Source organism: Zonotrichia leucophrys, chromosome 1A (genome assembly GCF_028769735.1).
Source record: "Zonotrichia leucophrys gambelii isolate GWCS_2022_RI chromosome 1A, RI_Zleu_2.0, whole genome shotgun sequence".
Lineage (NCBI taxonomy): Eukaryota > Metazoa > Chordata > Aves > Passeriformes > Passerellidae > Zonotrichia > Zonotrichia leucophrys.
The window spans coordinates 40,406,814-40,423,312 of record NC_088170.1 but is presented as its reverse complement, the minus strand read 5'-3'; the positions used below and the strand labels follow the sequence as shown (position 1 = coordinate 40,423,312).

The 16,499-nt window shown below is 49.7% G+C and overlaps 1 protein-coding gene across 1 annotated transcript; it reads left to right on the top strand.

Moving 5' to 3' along the window:
• Positions 1-8,558: 8,558 nt before the first annotated feature.
• Positions 8,559-14,856, top strand: HMOX1 (heme oxygenase 1). The gene is made up of 5 exons (XM_064702491.1): positions 8,559-8,848; positions 9,165-9,285; positions 11,596-12,087; positions 12,689-12,800; positions 14,139-14,856. Exons 1-5 carry the CDS (start codon positions 8,817-8,819, stop codon positions 14,270-14,272), a joined length of 891 nt encoding a protein of 296 aa, XP_064558561.1. The 5' UTR covers positions 8,559-8,816; the 3' UTR covers positions 14,273-14,856.
• Positions 14,857-16,499: the final 1,643 nt, after the last annotated feature.

Below are 16,499 nucleotides of genomic sequence, written 5' to 3'. Positions count from 1 at the left end.
CTGCTGGAGCACATGCAGGAGAGGAAGCAAGAGCAGGGTCATGATGGAACACAGGCTGGTTCTGTAAGTGTGGGGCCAGAAGGACCTCCAGAACAAGCAAGGCCAAGCCCCTTGGCCAGTTCCTGGCCTTGGGCTGCCTGCCTCAGCTGGGAAGGAAGGACTCCTGGTGCCCCGTCAGCATTTGTGCACCGTACCAGCCTGTTCACACTGGTGATGCTTTAACACTGGTTCATGCCTCTCAGTGCCTCCAGCTCCCTCAGAGCACTCCCTGCAAATTCCCTGAAAGGAGAAACAAAGACATCCTGAGTGAATGAATATCCTGAGTATGGGGAGTTCCAACTCCTCCTTACTGCTTCTGGGAGGCCCTGAGCCCAGGTCAGGACAAAGACCCCATCTTCACCCTCACCTTGTTTTTAATTCCCCAAGCAGCCAGCACAGGACCTGGCAAAGGCAAGAGGGAGCTGTCCCCAAGGAAGACTTGAGTGCAGCAGAAAGGGGTTGCTGCTATTTTTGTCAAGGGACAAACAGATGGAAAGCATTTTTGGTGTCTGCCAAGTGAGGTCAGTTAGAATCGATGGCCAACAGGTGAAAATTCAGAGCTGCTGCTTGTGGCTCCTGGGGTGAGCCTGTCACCTCTCGACCATGCAGCCAGCCATGGTCACAGTGCTTTCCACTGAGATTTATCCAACAGTGACAAGGTAGCTCTTTTTCAAGGATGAAGGCATGGAAAGATTACAAATTATACTGTCATACTTGTTATAGATTATACCAGTAATAGCTTGAATAATTTTGCAAGGTTTCTTTTGAGAAGGAACTTGGGGAAAAAACCCAAAAACCTACTAGTTCTGCAAGGGGTCATTTTAATTAGAGGCTGGGCACTTCTCATTGGCAAAAACTGCTTCATGATTGCGAAAAAGAAAAAAAAAATGACAGCACTCTAAGGAATTCTTTTAAATGCCTTTCCCTTTTTAAGTTTTCTGATGTTGTTTTAGAAAGAACAGCGCTGCTCTCTGTGACCACCAGATGGCTGTGGTCCCTCGCACACCCAGCCCGGGCTTCCCGATTACAGAGAACAGCCCCTCCCTTGGCAGTGACCTGCTTAAGGCCCTGCCACCTCCGGGGACAGAAACAAAACAAAGTTTTTCCGTAGTCTAATATTATGCTGCAGCCATCAGCCCTGTGCAGCCCCGCACAGCGACCACTCCAGAACGTGGATTCATCCACACGTTGTGACTGCACGGAGGATGGGAAGGGGTGTTTGTGCTCTGCCTAGGCATCCATTAATAACCACTCTGGGAACAGGATCCTGACCTGGACAGATATTTTGCATGACCCAGAACAGCTGTTGCTATGCCAGATGAAGAAAGATATAACTTCCTTGTACTGGGTCAGAGTTGCTTGACATCTCTAAAAACTAAATATACACTAAAAGTTAATGAGAATTTCCATGATGTTTGGGTAGCATGATATTGGGCACGCCAGCATCACATTCATACAGGCAAAAAATTACATGTTTCTCTTTTACCCCTCCAAATAGTACATGAATTTTTTTTTAAGGGGGATAACAAAAATATGTCCTGATTTCCCACAGCATTGTCTCACAAAGTCAGCATAGAAGTGTCCCAAGCCAGTTCACTGGGAAAGCTGTTCTCCATTTCACAGGACTTTCATGTTGCTTTGCCGTGTCAAAACTTCCTCAAAGCTTATTCTGAATAACAAAATCTCCCTCCCTTCACAAAATAAGAATAAAGCCACTTCCCCTTTCCTTTAGATTACTGTTGGTGCTGCTAAGGGTGAATGAAGATGATACAAACAAATGAGAGGAAAAGTAGGTGCTGCAGTGCTGAGGAGCAAGGGAAGAGAGATGGCCACTGACAGGATCGATCCCCATGAGTCCGAGTGTGCTGCAGGGCTGTCTCCAGCAGCCTTCCTGCAAGGCTGGACATTGGCTCTTGCCAGGGGCTGGATGGGGCTGCAGGGGTTGCTACACTGTGCAACAGAGAGACTGGGGGCTCAGCCCTGCCAGGGAGAGTCCTGGGGCTCTGCAGCAGAGATTTTCTTGGGGGATCAGGAATTCCCCCTCAGCACAGAAAAGCTGTGTGTGCCTGTATCCAGGCGCTTGTTCTCCTGGCCAGTCTCGGCAGAAAAGCGTGGATCAGGCACGAAGCACATTTGACAGCAGGGTGAGGCAAGGACACGGCTTTCCTGTGGCTTATGGGGAGTTTCTTTCACCAGCATAGAGTGGTAGGAAAATCTGTGTTTAGAAAGGTTGCTGCGAGGCACTTCACTGGTATTTTTAGCTGCTTGACAAAAAAAAAAAAAAAAAAAAAAAAGCTTAAATGCCAGATCAGTCTCAGTGAGAAGGAGGTGGCAATTTCTCTCAGCACTTTAGCAGTCGTAGTCCAAATAAGAAGAAAAAAAAAAAAAAAGAAAATTTAAAAAGTCGAGGTGTGGGTGATCTGCCAGCAGCGCCCCACTGCCCCTGGGCAGGGACACGTTTAGTGCTGGCATGCACACCATGAACCACCAGCTGCAGCCGGGCAGTCAGGGGGTGACTCACCCCACACCAGGCACCTTCAGTCTCACCACTTGCCGAGTACCTTTGGTCCCTCTCGGCCTCTGCCAGACCACACCCGGCAATCGAACACTTCATTTCAAATCCCACGTCGCCTTGTTAATGATTATTTAGCTAAAGAGCTGCCGCCACCGCCCCGAGGTCCTGCTGCGCCCAGCACTGCTCAGGGCAAGGGCTGAGCCCAAAGCCCTGATTCCTCGGTGCCTGGGATGCTGGGAAATGCATCCCCCCAAAAGGAAGGTTCAGAACTCCCAAAGGGGGTTCTGGCTCTTGCTGTACCAGCTGCAGTCTCTAAGCTCCACAGTGCACAGGGCTCTCCAATGCTGAGCCCAGTCTGCCCTAAACTAAGGTCTTTGAAGTAATATCCGCCCTTTCTAACCCTTCTTTGGCTTATTTCTCTTCCTCAGCATGTATCTGTCACCCTCCCAAGACAAAGAGCAGCTCGGTGGAGTAAATAAGGTCCTGCCTGCCTGCTCTGGAGTGACCTTTGACAATGAGTGAAGGAGGGAGCACAGTCTGTGCCACAGACACTCTGTGTGTGTCCCGAGTCACTTAAATTTGGCACATCCCGAATGCCAGTCTCTAAAATGGATTCATTCCCATACATGGTTCCTGGGTTTGCTGTTTTGCACCAGCACAGGTGAAAGCCGGGTGCCCATGCGGCACCTCAGAGTTCCCATGCCTTGATTCCCCCATACGGAGCGGAGACTGTCCCGGTCCCACAGCAGGCGGACACGGCAATCCTATGCATCCCCAGATCAGAGAGGGCTGCAGCTTTCCCAGCCTGGAACACCAGCTTTCCCAGCCTGGAACAGCAGCTTTTCCAACCCTCCTGCCTCACCCGGGGCAGCTCTGGGAAGGACAGATGAAAGGGGAACTCTCGGTGGCTGCAAGTGATGCCGCACGTTCAGCCAGGGCATGAGCCCCCAAACCCGGCTCCCGCCGGTGCTGAGTCACCTTTTCCCAGCTGGGCGTGCTGCTGAGTCACGGTCAGGCCGGGCCGGTGCTGAGTCAGCTGAGCGAGGGGCTCTGCTGAGTCACGGAGCGCTGCGCTCGGGATGTTCGCGCCGGGCGGCGCCTCCCTGCGCTGAGATTGCAGCTGCTGCTCCTGGCCCCGCTCCAGGGTCCGGAACGCTGGAGAAATCTCCAGAAACAGCCCCTTCCTGCGGCGCAGCCCTTCCCTGGACCCTGGGCTAGGGAACCACGCAGAGGTGTTTTGGAAACCTTGCGGGGAGGGGGGACTTGGGTCTCACTTTCTGTGCGAAACTTGACTTCCCGTTCCTCCTTCTCCTGAGAAAAGGGTGTGAGCAGTGTGGTACAAGGTCCTCTTTGTTGCATATGTGTGATTTTTCAAATCCAAAGTTTCATGGTTGGTTCTGTCTCAGTCAGGGCACACTTTGTTTTCCACGGTTGTGGCACTGAAACAAAGGAGGGAGCAGCACCGACCGAAACATTTGCACAAATGGGATTTTTATTTGCAAACTCTGCCCCATTCCCTTCCACACCTCCCTTTGGCTGCCAAAGCAGCTCCTAGCTGGATACAGGATTGATTCCCATGACCACCAAGACTCTAGGAAGCATGGTGGGCTCTATGCACCCTCTCCCAAAATTCCAGCCCAGTGTACCCATCACCTGCTGTGTGCTTAAGGTCACTGCCTGACTCTGGCCAGGCCCATGCCTTGCAGGGCACTTGCTCTGTTCTCCCTCCTTCTCCCTGCTCTGTTTCCAGACAGCCCAGGCTCTCTCCTTGCTCACAGCTATGTGCTGGAGACACCAGTGTGCTGCAGTACACATATACCCATACATCTATCAAAATATTTATTGTAATCTGCATGTCCCATTTTTGTCATGCTGGTTCATTAATCCTGGGAAATTTGCCTGTGCCTCCATCTCCCATCCCACTGTTTTCCAGGGCTCCTGTGTGGGGGGTTGCCTAGCACAGCCATGCCTGTCTATACAACCCTTCAAAGCTACCAGCAGTGCCAGCCCCATGGACAGCTACAGTGCCTGGGCTCTCCATAGGGATTTCCAGTGCACTGGACTCTCGACCTCCTTTTTCTCCACCTGTATCTTTGATCTAGACTGGGACTTTTAGATGCTGAGAGAGCAGGGAGCACAGTCAGTTCTGCCGAGGTGGGGCTGGGAGAGGTAATCTCCCTTTGGTAAACACCAACTAACACACAGGATATCCCTGTACACTCCAGCACAGACTCCTTCCTCCAGCAAGTCATTTTAAGCAGTTACTGTGACTCCTTTTCCCCCTAGCATTACACAGCAAATCCTGGTCCGGAGTGCTGATTCAGCTGCCTGGTTTGCACTCAGCATTCCGAGGCAGCTGCGTTTTGCTGTGTCACGGTGTGAGAGAGCCCGTGATCCCCTCGGAGCTGGCCAGGGCCGGTTTGTGCCCTGAGCTGAGCCGCTGGGAGCCGCTGCCAGAGCCCAGCACGGAACAGCGCTGCCCACAAGGGACTCGAGAGCTGACTTGGCATCCCGTGACCTGTGTAACTAGACATCTCTGGCCATAAATCTACTGGCAAAACAGGCTGTTAATGTACAGAGGAGAAAATTCCTCACTTCCCTGTTCCACGTGGAAACACTGACCCCTCAATAACTTTCTGTTGTTTTTAACCATTCATCTCCCATCTCGTGACTAAGCATTTTCTCAGGGGCTGGGATGTGCAGACAGGCTTTTAAGCCCAGCAAGAATTTTTACAAACACCTTGCCTGAGGCTGCTTTATTCATCTTTGCTAGAAATCCCCTGGGCAGTTTTGTTGGTGTCCTCACAGAGAGCAGCTCTGGCAGCAGCCAGGCACAGCTCCTGGAAGGGCAGGAGACAGCAGGGCTTCTGGCAGGCACAGCGGAGACCACAGCTCTGAGACTTTAGTGATATTCAAGCCGAATTTCCTAGTGACCTGCATGTGGGCTGGCTTCTGATTTCCCATGGCCCACTGTGCTCTGGGGGCAGTTTGCTCTTTCCACCAAAAGCACTCCCCTCCCCCCCCGCTCATTGCTCTCTAGTGCCAGCTCCCAGAGTTTTCTTGAGGCAGAGATGGCCCCTCACAAATCCCTGCTGGCACACTGACCTCCCACCCATCACAAAGCAAAAGCACAGCAGAAGCAATCCCAGCCCCTGCTGCACAACACTGGGGGGGGCAGAAATGCTCCAGGCCAGCAACTGCAAAGATGATGACACCCCACTTTCAGTTCTCCTTCCATCTTGCTGCAGGGCATTTGGGCCTTTCCAGAGAGCCAGGCTGAGTCTCACAACTGCTCCATGGCAAGGAACCCAAATCAGAGAGAAATCAGACAGCATAAATCACTTAGGGGGCATGGCTTGCTTGTCTCACCTTTGCAAATCTCCTGGCAGAGGTGAGCTGCATCTCTTGTGACCTGCCCAGGGGAAGGTAAAGCCCCAAGAGCCAGAGGAGGTAGGGCTCCACGTCCTGGGACAGAATGGCTACAAGCCAGAAAACCTACCTGGAATGATAGCAACATGATTAGAGACCCTCCCTTTCTTCCCCCAGTCTGACTCAGACCTACCACAAAGGGAAAGGACTTTGGGATATATCTGCTACAGGGCCTCCAAGCATGCAGACTCTTGGAAGAAGGCAGGTGGGCACTCTGGGGACAAAATCATTGGCTTGAAAGCACCCATAAAGTCCTTGGGAAGAACTGGGTGCATTGCCAAAGCTGCAGGTGAAAGGAGGGGTAGGGCTTGAGGACTGGATTTTTTTCATAGTATTTCACAAAATGAATAATAGACTCTCATAATATAATTCTTATTCTCATGTAATTTCCATATATTCCCTACTTCACTAGAACTAAAGGTTCAATTTGTGCTCCAGTTTCCCCTGTCAGAATAGGACTCACTGATAAATGACAGAAAACAAGAGTTTTAAGGAGTTATGCCAGAGGGAAGCATTCATTTTAGGGCTGTTCCTGTGGTTTCAGTGTTTTTGGGAGGGACTGGCCCTGGGGCTGTCTGCTCTACACATGGACTCTGCACTCTCAGGAGATGATCGGGGCTTTGTCACATTTGCTTTGAAGATTCAAGACATCCTGATAAATTTATTTTACCCTCTAGAAAAGCAAGCAAGTTGTCTGCAGTGGCATGGGGGTAAGAATGGAACATCAGCTTTTGCCAGCGTGCACTGTTGCTTTAAAAGACAAAAGCAAGACAGGAAAAGTCTGGCTGAGTCAGGATGGAAATGCTGAGTAATCCTTCCTGAACACTGCATGCCAGATGTCTGCTGGAGTAAAAAAAAGAAGAGTGGAAGGATACTTTTTCTAGAATAGCTTTTTAACCTACAGCCCCCAGCCCTGCTGGGGCTGGTGTGGGTGCAGGGACAGGGAGGCAGGCGAGGTGCTGGCTCGGGTGGCAGCACCCACAGAGGGGGCAGCAGTACAGGGACAGCAGATGGCACAGCCCTTCTCCTCCCACCCGGGCTCTGCTCCCCACCAGCCCCTGCACCACCCCACCAGCCCCTGCACCCCTGAGGTGCACCCACAGCTGCAGGGGAATGGTGGCTCTGGGTGCCCTGCTCTTCTGGGCTGAGCACAAATGTGTGCTTTTCCAAAGTACAGCCAGCCAGTGCATCACCTGCTCCGGCTAGCCCAGCTTCCAGCATAGCTACAGGTGGGAAAGAAGGGCCCAGCTTCATCTGCTGGCAGCTTCACTGACCACTTTATTAAAAAAAAAAAAAAAAAAGGCCCAGCAGAGCAACAGCTACTGGCAGAAGCAGCATGTCCAACTCTTTTCCCAAATCAGAGGAATTATTTGCCTTTAAAAGTCTCTGCAGATTTCCCCAGTGTCCCTCAAGTCCTGTATGATATCTTTTCAGCTACCCCAGCCTCCTGGGGAATCTGGGACATGGGTGTGCCATTTTCCTGAATTGCCCTGCACGCTGCTGTGGTGACGACAGGAGCCAGCTATCAAACAAATCTGATGCCATTGTTTCCATGAGCAGGAGAGCATGGAAAGGTTTCACTGTGCATGGGTGCTGGCACACCTTGCAAAGTGACAGGGCTCACTGCCCAGGGCAAGGGGAGCTGCACAAGGGCAGGTGTGGCACCTGCAGGCCAGAGCTGGTGGTGCCTGAGCACAGCCACGGGAGATGGGATGGCCGTAGCTGAGCTGTGCCCGAGCAGGGGAGGGTCAGGCTGGGTTAGCTCTCCAGGCAGGGCGAGAGGCTGCCCTCTGTGCCCCAGGCACCAGCTCTGTACATCCACCCTCCTTGTCCAACCCGCCGTGCCCAGGACAAGGAGCGCCTCTGGCAACACCCGGGCTCTGCCTGCCACGCGCAAGGCACTTGTGAAAAATGCATGTATTTTATGATTGGCTTTTCGCAAATATTAAAATGAATATTATATGTGTTGTGTTAGAAAGCAATGCTGCATTAATTTTCTTAAGTACTGTGTTAAATATAGTTTTAGGTTATAAAAATTGTCAAAATAGAAACTATGCTATGTAAGATGATTTGTTTATCAGAAAGGACTTGCAGCGAGATAACAGCCACAGGACACCTCAGTCTTTCAGAGAAAAAGAATTTATGGCCTTCTTATCGGAAAAAACTAACTTCTTCCCGCCTCGAAGGCACTATTAGTATTAGAGGGGAGAAGTTGATGAAGACCAGACGGAATCCTGTGTTTGAATGGAATTTATGCATCCTGTATGAGGTGTATGAATATGCAACACGCTATTGTTTTTAAGGGTTAATCCTTTGTTAACGGGTGTCCTTTTTCGGGCTCGTGCTGCCCAGAAAAGGTACCCGGACATCCTTAACTCTTTGTTTTTATTGTCTCATATTGTCTTAATTCAATTTGTCCAAATTGTTATTACTCTAATTGTGTCACTATTTTTATAACCATTTTATTACTATTAAACTTTTAAAATTTTAAAAACAAATGATTGGAGTTTTTCACAGCACTGAAAGGGTTACAGAGCCAGGCACCCTCAAAAGAGAAGTTTCTGGACGTTCTCTTGTTTTTGCTGAGTTATCAGGATGCATCTGGTGACTTCCTCCTGGTTCGGGGGGCTGGGGCCGGCAGGGGTGGCAGCGAGGGAAGCGCTGCTGTGTTGCAAGAAAAGTTTGTGCAGCCTGAGGTCAGCGCTCACGTGGCCCGGCACTATAAATCCGGGCTGGGACAGAGCCCAGCTCAGAGCCTCGCTGTCCTGGAGCTGACGGCAAGGAGCAGAGCACCAGCACCAGCACCAGCAGGGAAGCACAGGAGTGGAGAAACATGGAAACTTCCCAGTCCCACAGCTCCGAGAGGTGAGAGCGGCACGGGAGCGAGAGGGAAGTTTTGTCAGAGGAGCGTTGTGCTTCTCGCCTTGCTTTTAGGAATGCTGTTCCTGTTCCTGCTCTGCAGGGAAAGGCACGCTGCTGCCTCCACCTCTGGATGGAGTCTGGCAGCCTTCCTTGCTCGGGACACTGTTTGGAAAGCTGGTGCCCTCTGGGTCCCATCCCCATCTCCCGGGAACGCTCTGCTCCTTTCTCTGCCATCCCAGGCTCCCCCTTTTGTCCTAGAGAGCAAAGATCTGCTTTGTCAGAGGAGCCAGCGCTTACATCTTTCACTGTTCTTCCCCAGGATGTCCAGAGACCTGTCAGAGCTGCTGAAGGAAGCCACCAAGGAGGTGCACGAGCAGGCAGAGAACACGACGTTCATGAGGAACTTCCAGAAGGGACAGGTGTCGCTCCAGGAGTTCAAGGTACTCCAGCAGCATTGCTTGGGGATGGGAACTCCTCACCAGACAGATCTGATGGAGACTGAGAGGGGACTGAAGGGGGCAGGATGGGGCCAGTACAGGTGAGGAGTGTGGGGACATGATGTGTCAGCATCTCCTATGGAAAACATGAAACTTCTGCAGCCTGAGGTGTCACTGGCTCCCCTTGCAGAAGGTGGGGAAGGACTCTGAAATATCACAATGGGCAGCTGAGCTCAAATAGGAGAAAAAGGACAAAGAGGTTGATGGGACTAATGCTATTGCTTTTCTCTTGCTTCAAAAATGCCTGCATGTTATTATTGCCACTCATAGTTAATGGAGATAGAACTATGTTCAGATATTTGAGCAGCTGAAATGCCCAAAAGAGGGAGAATTCTGTATTTACAACACTCCAGGCAGCTGCAGCTAGAAATAATGATGGGATGGTGAGAAAGTGAGGATGTGGGATCATTGCTGGCGCTGAACTTTGCATTGTCACTTAAGTTATACCACAGCTGAGATCATGAACAATAACTCAAAACCAGACTGAGTTTGAGCAATCTGTGTCTGCTGCTAACAAGCAGGAGCCTGTTGCTTTCTTCAAGATAAAAGAGGAACATTTCCACATATTAACCTGACCTGGCTAGATACAATTCCTGGGATCTGAGCCACATAACAAAGAGCAAAACCAAAACAAACACCTGGGCCAGAAATTCCTGAGAGGCTATAGGAAGTGACACATGGACTTGCAAACAACAGCTACCGATTCAACCTGTGGCTTAATTACTTTGTTGTTGGATTGTTCCTTGGCAAATAAATCCACAGAAGTAAGAAAGAGACTGCTTATTTCTGATAGGTGACATTCAGAATACTTAGCCATGCATAAATTCAATCTCAGGTGCTGACTTCCTGCTGTACAAAATATGGCATTGGTTAGGCAGTGATCTTTGAGACAGGCAAGCTGTAAAAAGACCTGCAGGAATAGATCTTGGTTTCTTAGATGATTTTTACATGCTGTCAGGTGAATGAGATGGGACATGGATTTTAAAAATTAACAAGTGTTTAAAAGCCGTGTTTCTCATTAAACCACTACCTGCCTCTGAAAACAATCAGCTGAGCTACATTTTTGCTTAATTTGGAAGGCAGTGTTGCCATGTTTTGTTTCTTTTCCGGTAAGCTGGGTAACAGGTTACTGTTTAAAAAACTGTTTTTGCTTACTCTCTTGGCAGACCTATATATCTGGCCTGCTACATGACCCCCCAGATGGTGGATATTTGTTTCCACAACCAGTCATTGCCCATGTGCTTATCAAAGTCCTATTTTCTGGCACACTGGGGCAAGGTTGAAACAGGAACTCTCTCATTGCAGAACTGACTGCTTTGTGAGAAAGTAAACAGCTTTCTCTCCTGTGAGCAACATAATCCCCCCTACCCAAACCTCACTCAGCTCTGCTGCAACACCTTCATTTTTCACCATGTGCTGCTCACAAGGGGTCCCAGGGTAAGGAAGGGGTGGTGAAGGTGTAAGAGCCTCTGAAAACAGAATGCCTGGGGAAGGAAAGAACACAGCTATATTGTCTCAGATCACGTGGAAAAGTTGGCAGATAGAAGAAAGTATCACATAAGCTGGGAAAAACAACAATAACAATGGTTTCAAAATAGAGGGGAGAACACAGCCTCTCAGCACTCCTTCACAAAGGCATCTTTCAGAGGCAGGCTGTGCTTCCAGATCCCTTTTATCTTGTCTCCCTGGGGCAACCAAGGAGGCAACCCCACTTGCATGCCAGTGTGAGCAGAGTGGTGGTGCCTCGGTTCCCAGGACGGTGGGATGCTGACAGGATGAAAATGTTGAAAAATAACCAGGGTGTGTCATCATCTCACAAGGCCCCACAAAGGGAAGCCACATTTTGGAGCATTCAAATTTGAACAATGTACCAGAAAGGATACCTTTGGGAATACCCTCCTATTGACTGAGGGAACGGGAAGGGACCAGGAATGCTTAAACAGGGCTCCAGTTTACATCACATCAAGCTGCCAGACTTTAACTGGAAGGCAAGGCAGTGACTTCAGAGCAAGTAAGACCAATACCTGCTGGAAAGGGCTCACCTGATTGCTATCTCAAGCAGAAGGGAAGGGCTAAACAGTGTCTCCCTGTACCTTGCACTGTTTTCCACGTGGGAAATCTGCAACATCACAGATGTTTGTGACTCACAGTGGGTGTGCCCACGAGTACCTTTATTGTTAGTACAGTTTGTCCCACAGACTTGAAAGCAACAAACAGATGCACCTATAGCTCACCCTCTTTCTTCTCTTTCAGCTGGTTACAGCATCCCTGTACTTCATCTACTCTGCTCTGGAGGAAGAGATTGAACGCAACAAGAACAATCCCGTTTATGCCCCGCTGTATTTTCCGGCCGAGCTGCACCGCAAAGCTGCCCTGGAGGAAGACTTGAAGTACTTCTATGGCAGAAACTGGAGGGAAGAGCTCCCCTGTCCTGAGGCTACTCAGGAATACGTCGAGAGGCTCCACTACATAGGCAAGAACGAGCCAGAGCTCCTGGTGGCCCATGCCTACACTCGCTATTTGGGAGACCTGTCTGGGGGGCAGGTGCTGAAGAAAATTGCCCAGAAGGCTCTCCAGCTGCCCAGCACTGGGGAGGGGCTGGCTTTCTTCACCTTTGATGGGGTCTCCAATGCCACCAAGTTCAAGCAGCTCTATCGCTCCCGCATGAATGCTCTCGAGATGGACCTTGCCACTAAGAAAAGAGTCACGGAGGAGGCCAAGAAAGCATTCCTGTTAAATATACGGGTGAGTAAGAACCAGCCAGCCCTGCCAGCCCACATCCTCTCTCAAACAAGAAAATAGCTACAGGGGAAATGCAAGGCCAGTATTTGCACTGGGCAGCTTAGGAGAAGTTGTGGATCAGGGCGAGCTGGTCAGAGTTGGATGGCCATGCTTCTCCAACCTGGCAGCCAAATAAAACAATGGTCTCTGTAAAGCTCTTCTCCCTCCCTTGGTGCTTGAATTCAGTCATTCCATGTGCCACTATTCAGATATGAATGAGGGTTAATACTACATAGTATCTGTCCTGCCTCTGTGGTGACTTTACACAGATCCACTGTGCACTCTGACTAGGTGACAGGCACCTCGCTTTCCTTCCCAACAGAAGGTGGGCAACAGCCTTCTCCTTAGCTGAAAGCTTCAGGGAGAACCTGCAAAGAGAACAAGGAGTTTGAAAGACATCCTCTTGAGCTCACGGGCAACTTTTGTTCCATGCAAAATGTGCCAGGAGACTTAGACTGAAGCCTCGTGTTTTCTTCTAGTTCCTAAAGTGCCTGGGGAAGGGGCAGGGGGTCCAGGGAAAGAGCAAGAGGAGGCCACATAACGAGACAGGGTTCCTCGTCCCCAGGTGTTCGAGGCACTGCAGGAGCTGGTGTCCAAGGGCCAGGAGAATGGTCGCCCTGTGCAGCCACAGGCAGAGCAGCTTCGCACGAGGAGCGTCAACAAACCACACCAGCACGGTAAGGCACTTCCAGGGGCAGGTGCTTCACAGTGCTCCTCCCTCCCCTGCTCCTCCCCTCCTCTGCCCTTGTTTGTAAAAGCTATTGGGAAACTAGCATGAGGTACTTGCCCCATCTCCTCTCCAGCCATCAGCAGGCAGTGCAAGGAGAGGCACTGCTGTGTGCAGAACTTCTTCTAGACATGGCAGAGCAAGGATAACACATGTGGGCTTTTCAGAAAGTGTGTCGGGGAGGAAGCTTTACAAAAAGAGACTCCTCTCTCCACCTCTAGGGCTTTAACAAATGTAAGGTTCATTCACCACAGAGAAAACTGACCTGGAGTTCACAGAGGCAAAGGCATCAGTTTTGGGTGCTGCAGATCAGCTGTGGTGCTGTGATGCTGACAGAAGGCTCTTCTGGACAGAGTCCTATCCAGCAGCCTGTCCTTTTGGACTGGATCTCCCTCTGATCATTTTCCTGCCTCCCAGAAGTATTGCTGAAAACACTGCAGAGAGTGTGCTGTGTTCACAGTGAGCACTGCTGTGGATGGTGGAACGTAATCAGGCCTGTGCCTGAGTGAGGAGTGAGCTCAGATGTTTGCAGAGCAGAATGGTTTCCATGAGGACACACAATTCAAATAAAAACCCTTCATGGCCTACCCATTCTGAAGCTAAAATGGAGATTTGTTTTCAGTGCATCCTGGATTGAACCACAGTTTTTCCATGGCAAAGATGAAAAGCAAACCTTGCCTTAAGCATCTCTGGATAGTGAAGCTTAAAGCAGCTTCTGTGGGAAAGGCATTAAAGGTTGTCTGTGAAACGTTGCCATTCCTTTCCCAATACATGCATACGAGTAAGATTTTCAGAAAAATTTGGTGTTGGATGAGGAATCCCATCCTAAAGTTGTACTGCAGAAATTGCTTGGAGTGCTGAAGACTGTTCAAGGTCTTTAGAAGCTTAACTAATTAAATCAGTGAGAAGTAGGACACAAAATGCCTTTTAAAATCCTAGTTTCAGTATTTGTCTGTCCTCTGCACATATCAGGGGTTCGATGGAGCTGGGCAGTGCATGTGTAAGCCCGTAAGGAGACAAGGGAAGCGGCTGGTGGTCACCTCCAGGCAGAGGGGCTGTGGCCTTTGTGATTCCCAGGTCAAGTCTGCTGCTTCCCCTCTGCACTGGGAGAGCAGAACCTGCTGCCACTGTTTCTCCCAGCTGCGCTCTGGCCTTTCTCCCTCTCCCCTGGACAAACCCAGCAGGCTGTGCTCTGGCACTGGGTAGAGCACACGCTGCTCCTTAGCAGCTCCTTGCCCCAGCCTCTTCTCACTTGTCTTTATTTGGTTTTTCTCCCAATGCGGCGCAGGGGCAGCAGAGGGGAAGGAGAGCGAGAGGACACGGCCGAGGAGCACAGACACGGGCGCGCCCTCCCTGCTGCGCTGGCTCGTGGCGCTCAGCTGCCTCGCCATGACCGTCGCCGTGGGCTTGTTTGCCATGTGAAAACAGGACCTTCGCCTCTCTTCGTGACTTCCCTCACCCTGAACTAATCCACCCTCCCCAGTCCTCGTGAGAGAAATTACCCCTGACTGGGTACTGTGATCTTGGTTCTGCCACTAATACTCGGAGACTTTTCTTCCTGGAAATCAAAGAGTGCTGTAAGGGGGTTCAGGCAACGTTTCTCCTGTGCTTGGTGTGAGCTCTTCCCAGAGACTAACTTTATCATCAAAAACCAAGGGTGCAAAAGGCTAAAAACAATGGCCAGGAATTGTCATTGCTTTACAGAGTGCCTACAAAAACCCTACAGGATCAGAAACACAGGTTTGGCATCTGTCTTTCCTCAGAAAGATGGAGCTCCTCGGAGCTCTGTTTGCTCAGATTTTTTATACTGCTAGATAATACTGTGATCACTCTCCCTGTGGAGCCACATGCTCCCATGGGTTCGTTTTACATGACATTACTAGGTCTTTGTTATTTTTTTTCCCATCATTTTTGTCTTTGAAAAACAAAAGACAGCTGTTGGGCATACAGTGTCATTCTTGTCTGGTTGTATAATTTATACACATAATAAATTTCAATGTAAAGTCTTTGAGCCTGGCGTTTGCTATTATTAAAGCCTTACCTGGGGAAAAAGAAGGTGTCTTTCTTCCTCCTGGCTTTGTGTCTTTTGGAGCTGCTGCCTGCACAGACACAACAATAGACAGAAGTGGGAGCCAGACTCTGCTCCCACTCAGCGCTAACAATAAACTGTTCTAAGCTGGGGCAGGTTCCTTCAGCTCCTACACACTGCTCTGTCTATTTCTAGAAACAGCACGAAATTCAGTGAGCGTGCAGAGTATTTTTAAGGGGTGGAAGTGGCCCATAAGAGCTGGTTGCTATTCTGTCACAAGCAAAAGGTGATGGGACCCTCAGCTGGTTGAAACCAGGAATCTGTCCCTGAGCTGCCAGCAAAGGGCTGCATTACCAGGCAGCCTCTGCAACAGCTTCGGAGGGAATCAGAATTGCCAGGCATGTTTTCACCTCCCAGAAGATAAAGGGACCCCAGGTCAAGGTCAAGGTGGCTGAAAGGGAGGCATCAAGCCCACAACCACTGCCCTCACGCTCAGTCCCAGGCCTTGGCACACAGGTGGCCTTGCTAAAGGCACCCCAAACACACAGCACTGCTGCAGCAGCCCGTGCACACTGCTGGCTCTCCTTGCCTTCTGCTGAGGCACATCTGCAGGGCTGGGTTTGTGCCCAGCCACAGGCCCTGCCTGCTCCAGGAGCTCTCCCAGCACAGGAGAGGCTGCAGGTGGGTATGGCACTGCAGGTACTTGACAAAAGCACCGTGTTATCACCTCAGAGTCCTCTCGTTATTCCAGAAAGCCTCTGTGATCAACCTGTCTCCATGATGTGCCTGTTCTGGCTGTGACCCTAATCCCAAAGAAACGTGTTCCTACTGATCTGTTTTAATGATCAGCACTGAACCTGCTCAAAGAACAAGAATCAGCAGGCAGGTCCTGCTGAGAATGAGCAGTGGGAAACAGGACTGTCATCATTCTCAGGCTCTTTTCCACTCTGCATCCCTTCTTTAATTGTTCTCTCTTTGGATCCACCTGCCAGAAAAAATAGTTAATTCTTGAAAAAGATAGTTGGGTGTTTGAAGAGCAGGAATATTGCTTGATAGCTATTTAAATACAAGAACTTGTTTATTCAGATTTGAATTAAGTTCTACCTGTTGAGCCACTCTAAACCAGCCCAACTAAACCATTTTGTTCATTCAAGCATGCTCAGGAAGCTCAGATCCCAAAGAGACAAACAAATGCCCATGAGCTCAGAAACACACTGCACCACACTCAGCCCTTGCCTTTCCTCAGAGAGCCTGACTGCAGCCTCAAAGCTGGGAAATATGGGTTCTGTGAAAAACACCAATCACTTGTTTTTAAAATTTTTAAAAGTTTAATAGTAATAAAGTGGTTAAAAAAATAGTAACACAATTAGAGTAATAACAATTTGGACAAATTGAATTAAGACAATATGAGACAATAAACACAAAGAGTTATGGACGTCTGGATACCTTTTCTGGGCAGCACGAGCCCGAAAAAGGACACCCGTTAACAAAGGATTAACCCTTAAAAACAATAGCGTGTTGCATATTCATACACCTCATACAGGATGCATAAATTCCATTCAAACACAGGATTCCATCTGGTCTTCATCAAATTCTTCCCTCTAATCCTATTAGCACCTT

What these genes read in the sequence shown, in the direction of transcription:
- HMOX1 (XM_064702491.1), top strand. Translation starts at nt 8,817, where the DNA reads ATGGAAACTTCCCAGTCCCACAGCTCCGAGAG. An exon ending in CATTCCTGTTAAATATACGG is followed by an intron (nt 12,088 to 12,688) that starts GTGAGTAAGAAC and finishes CCTCGTCCCCAG; the next exon opens with GTGTTCGAGGCACTGCAGGA. An exon ending in CAACAAACCACACCAGCACG is followed by an intron (nt 12,801 to 14,138) that starts GTAAGGCACTTC and finishes AATGCGGCGCAG; the next exon opens with GGGCAGCAGAGGGGAAGGAG.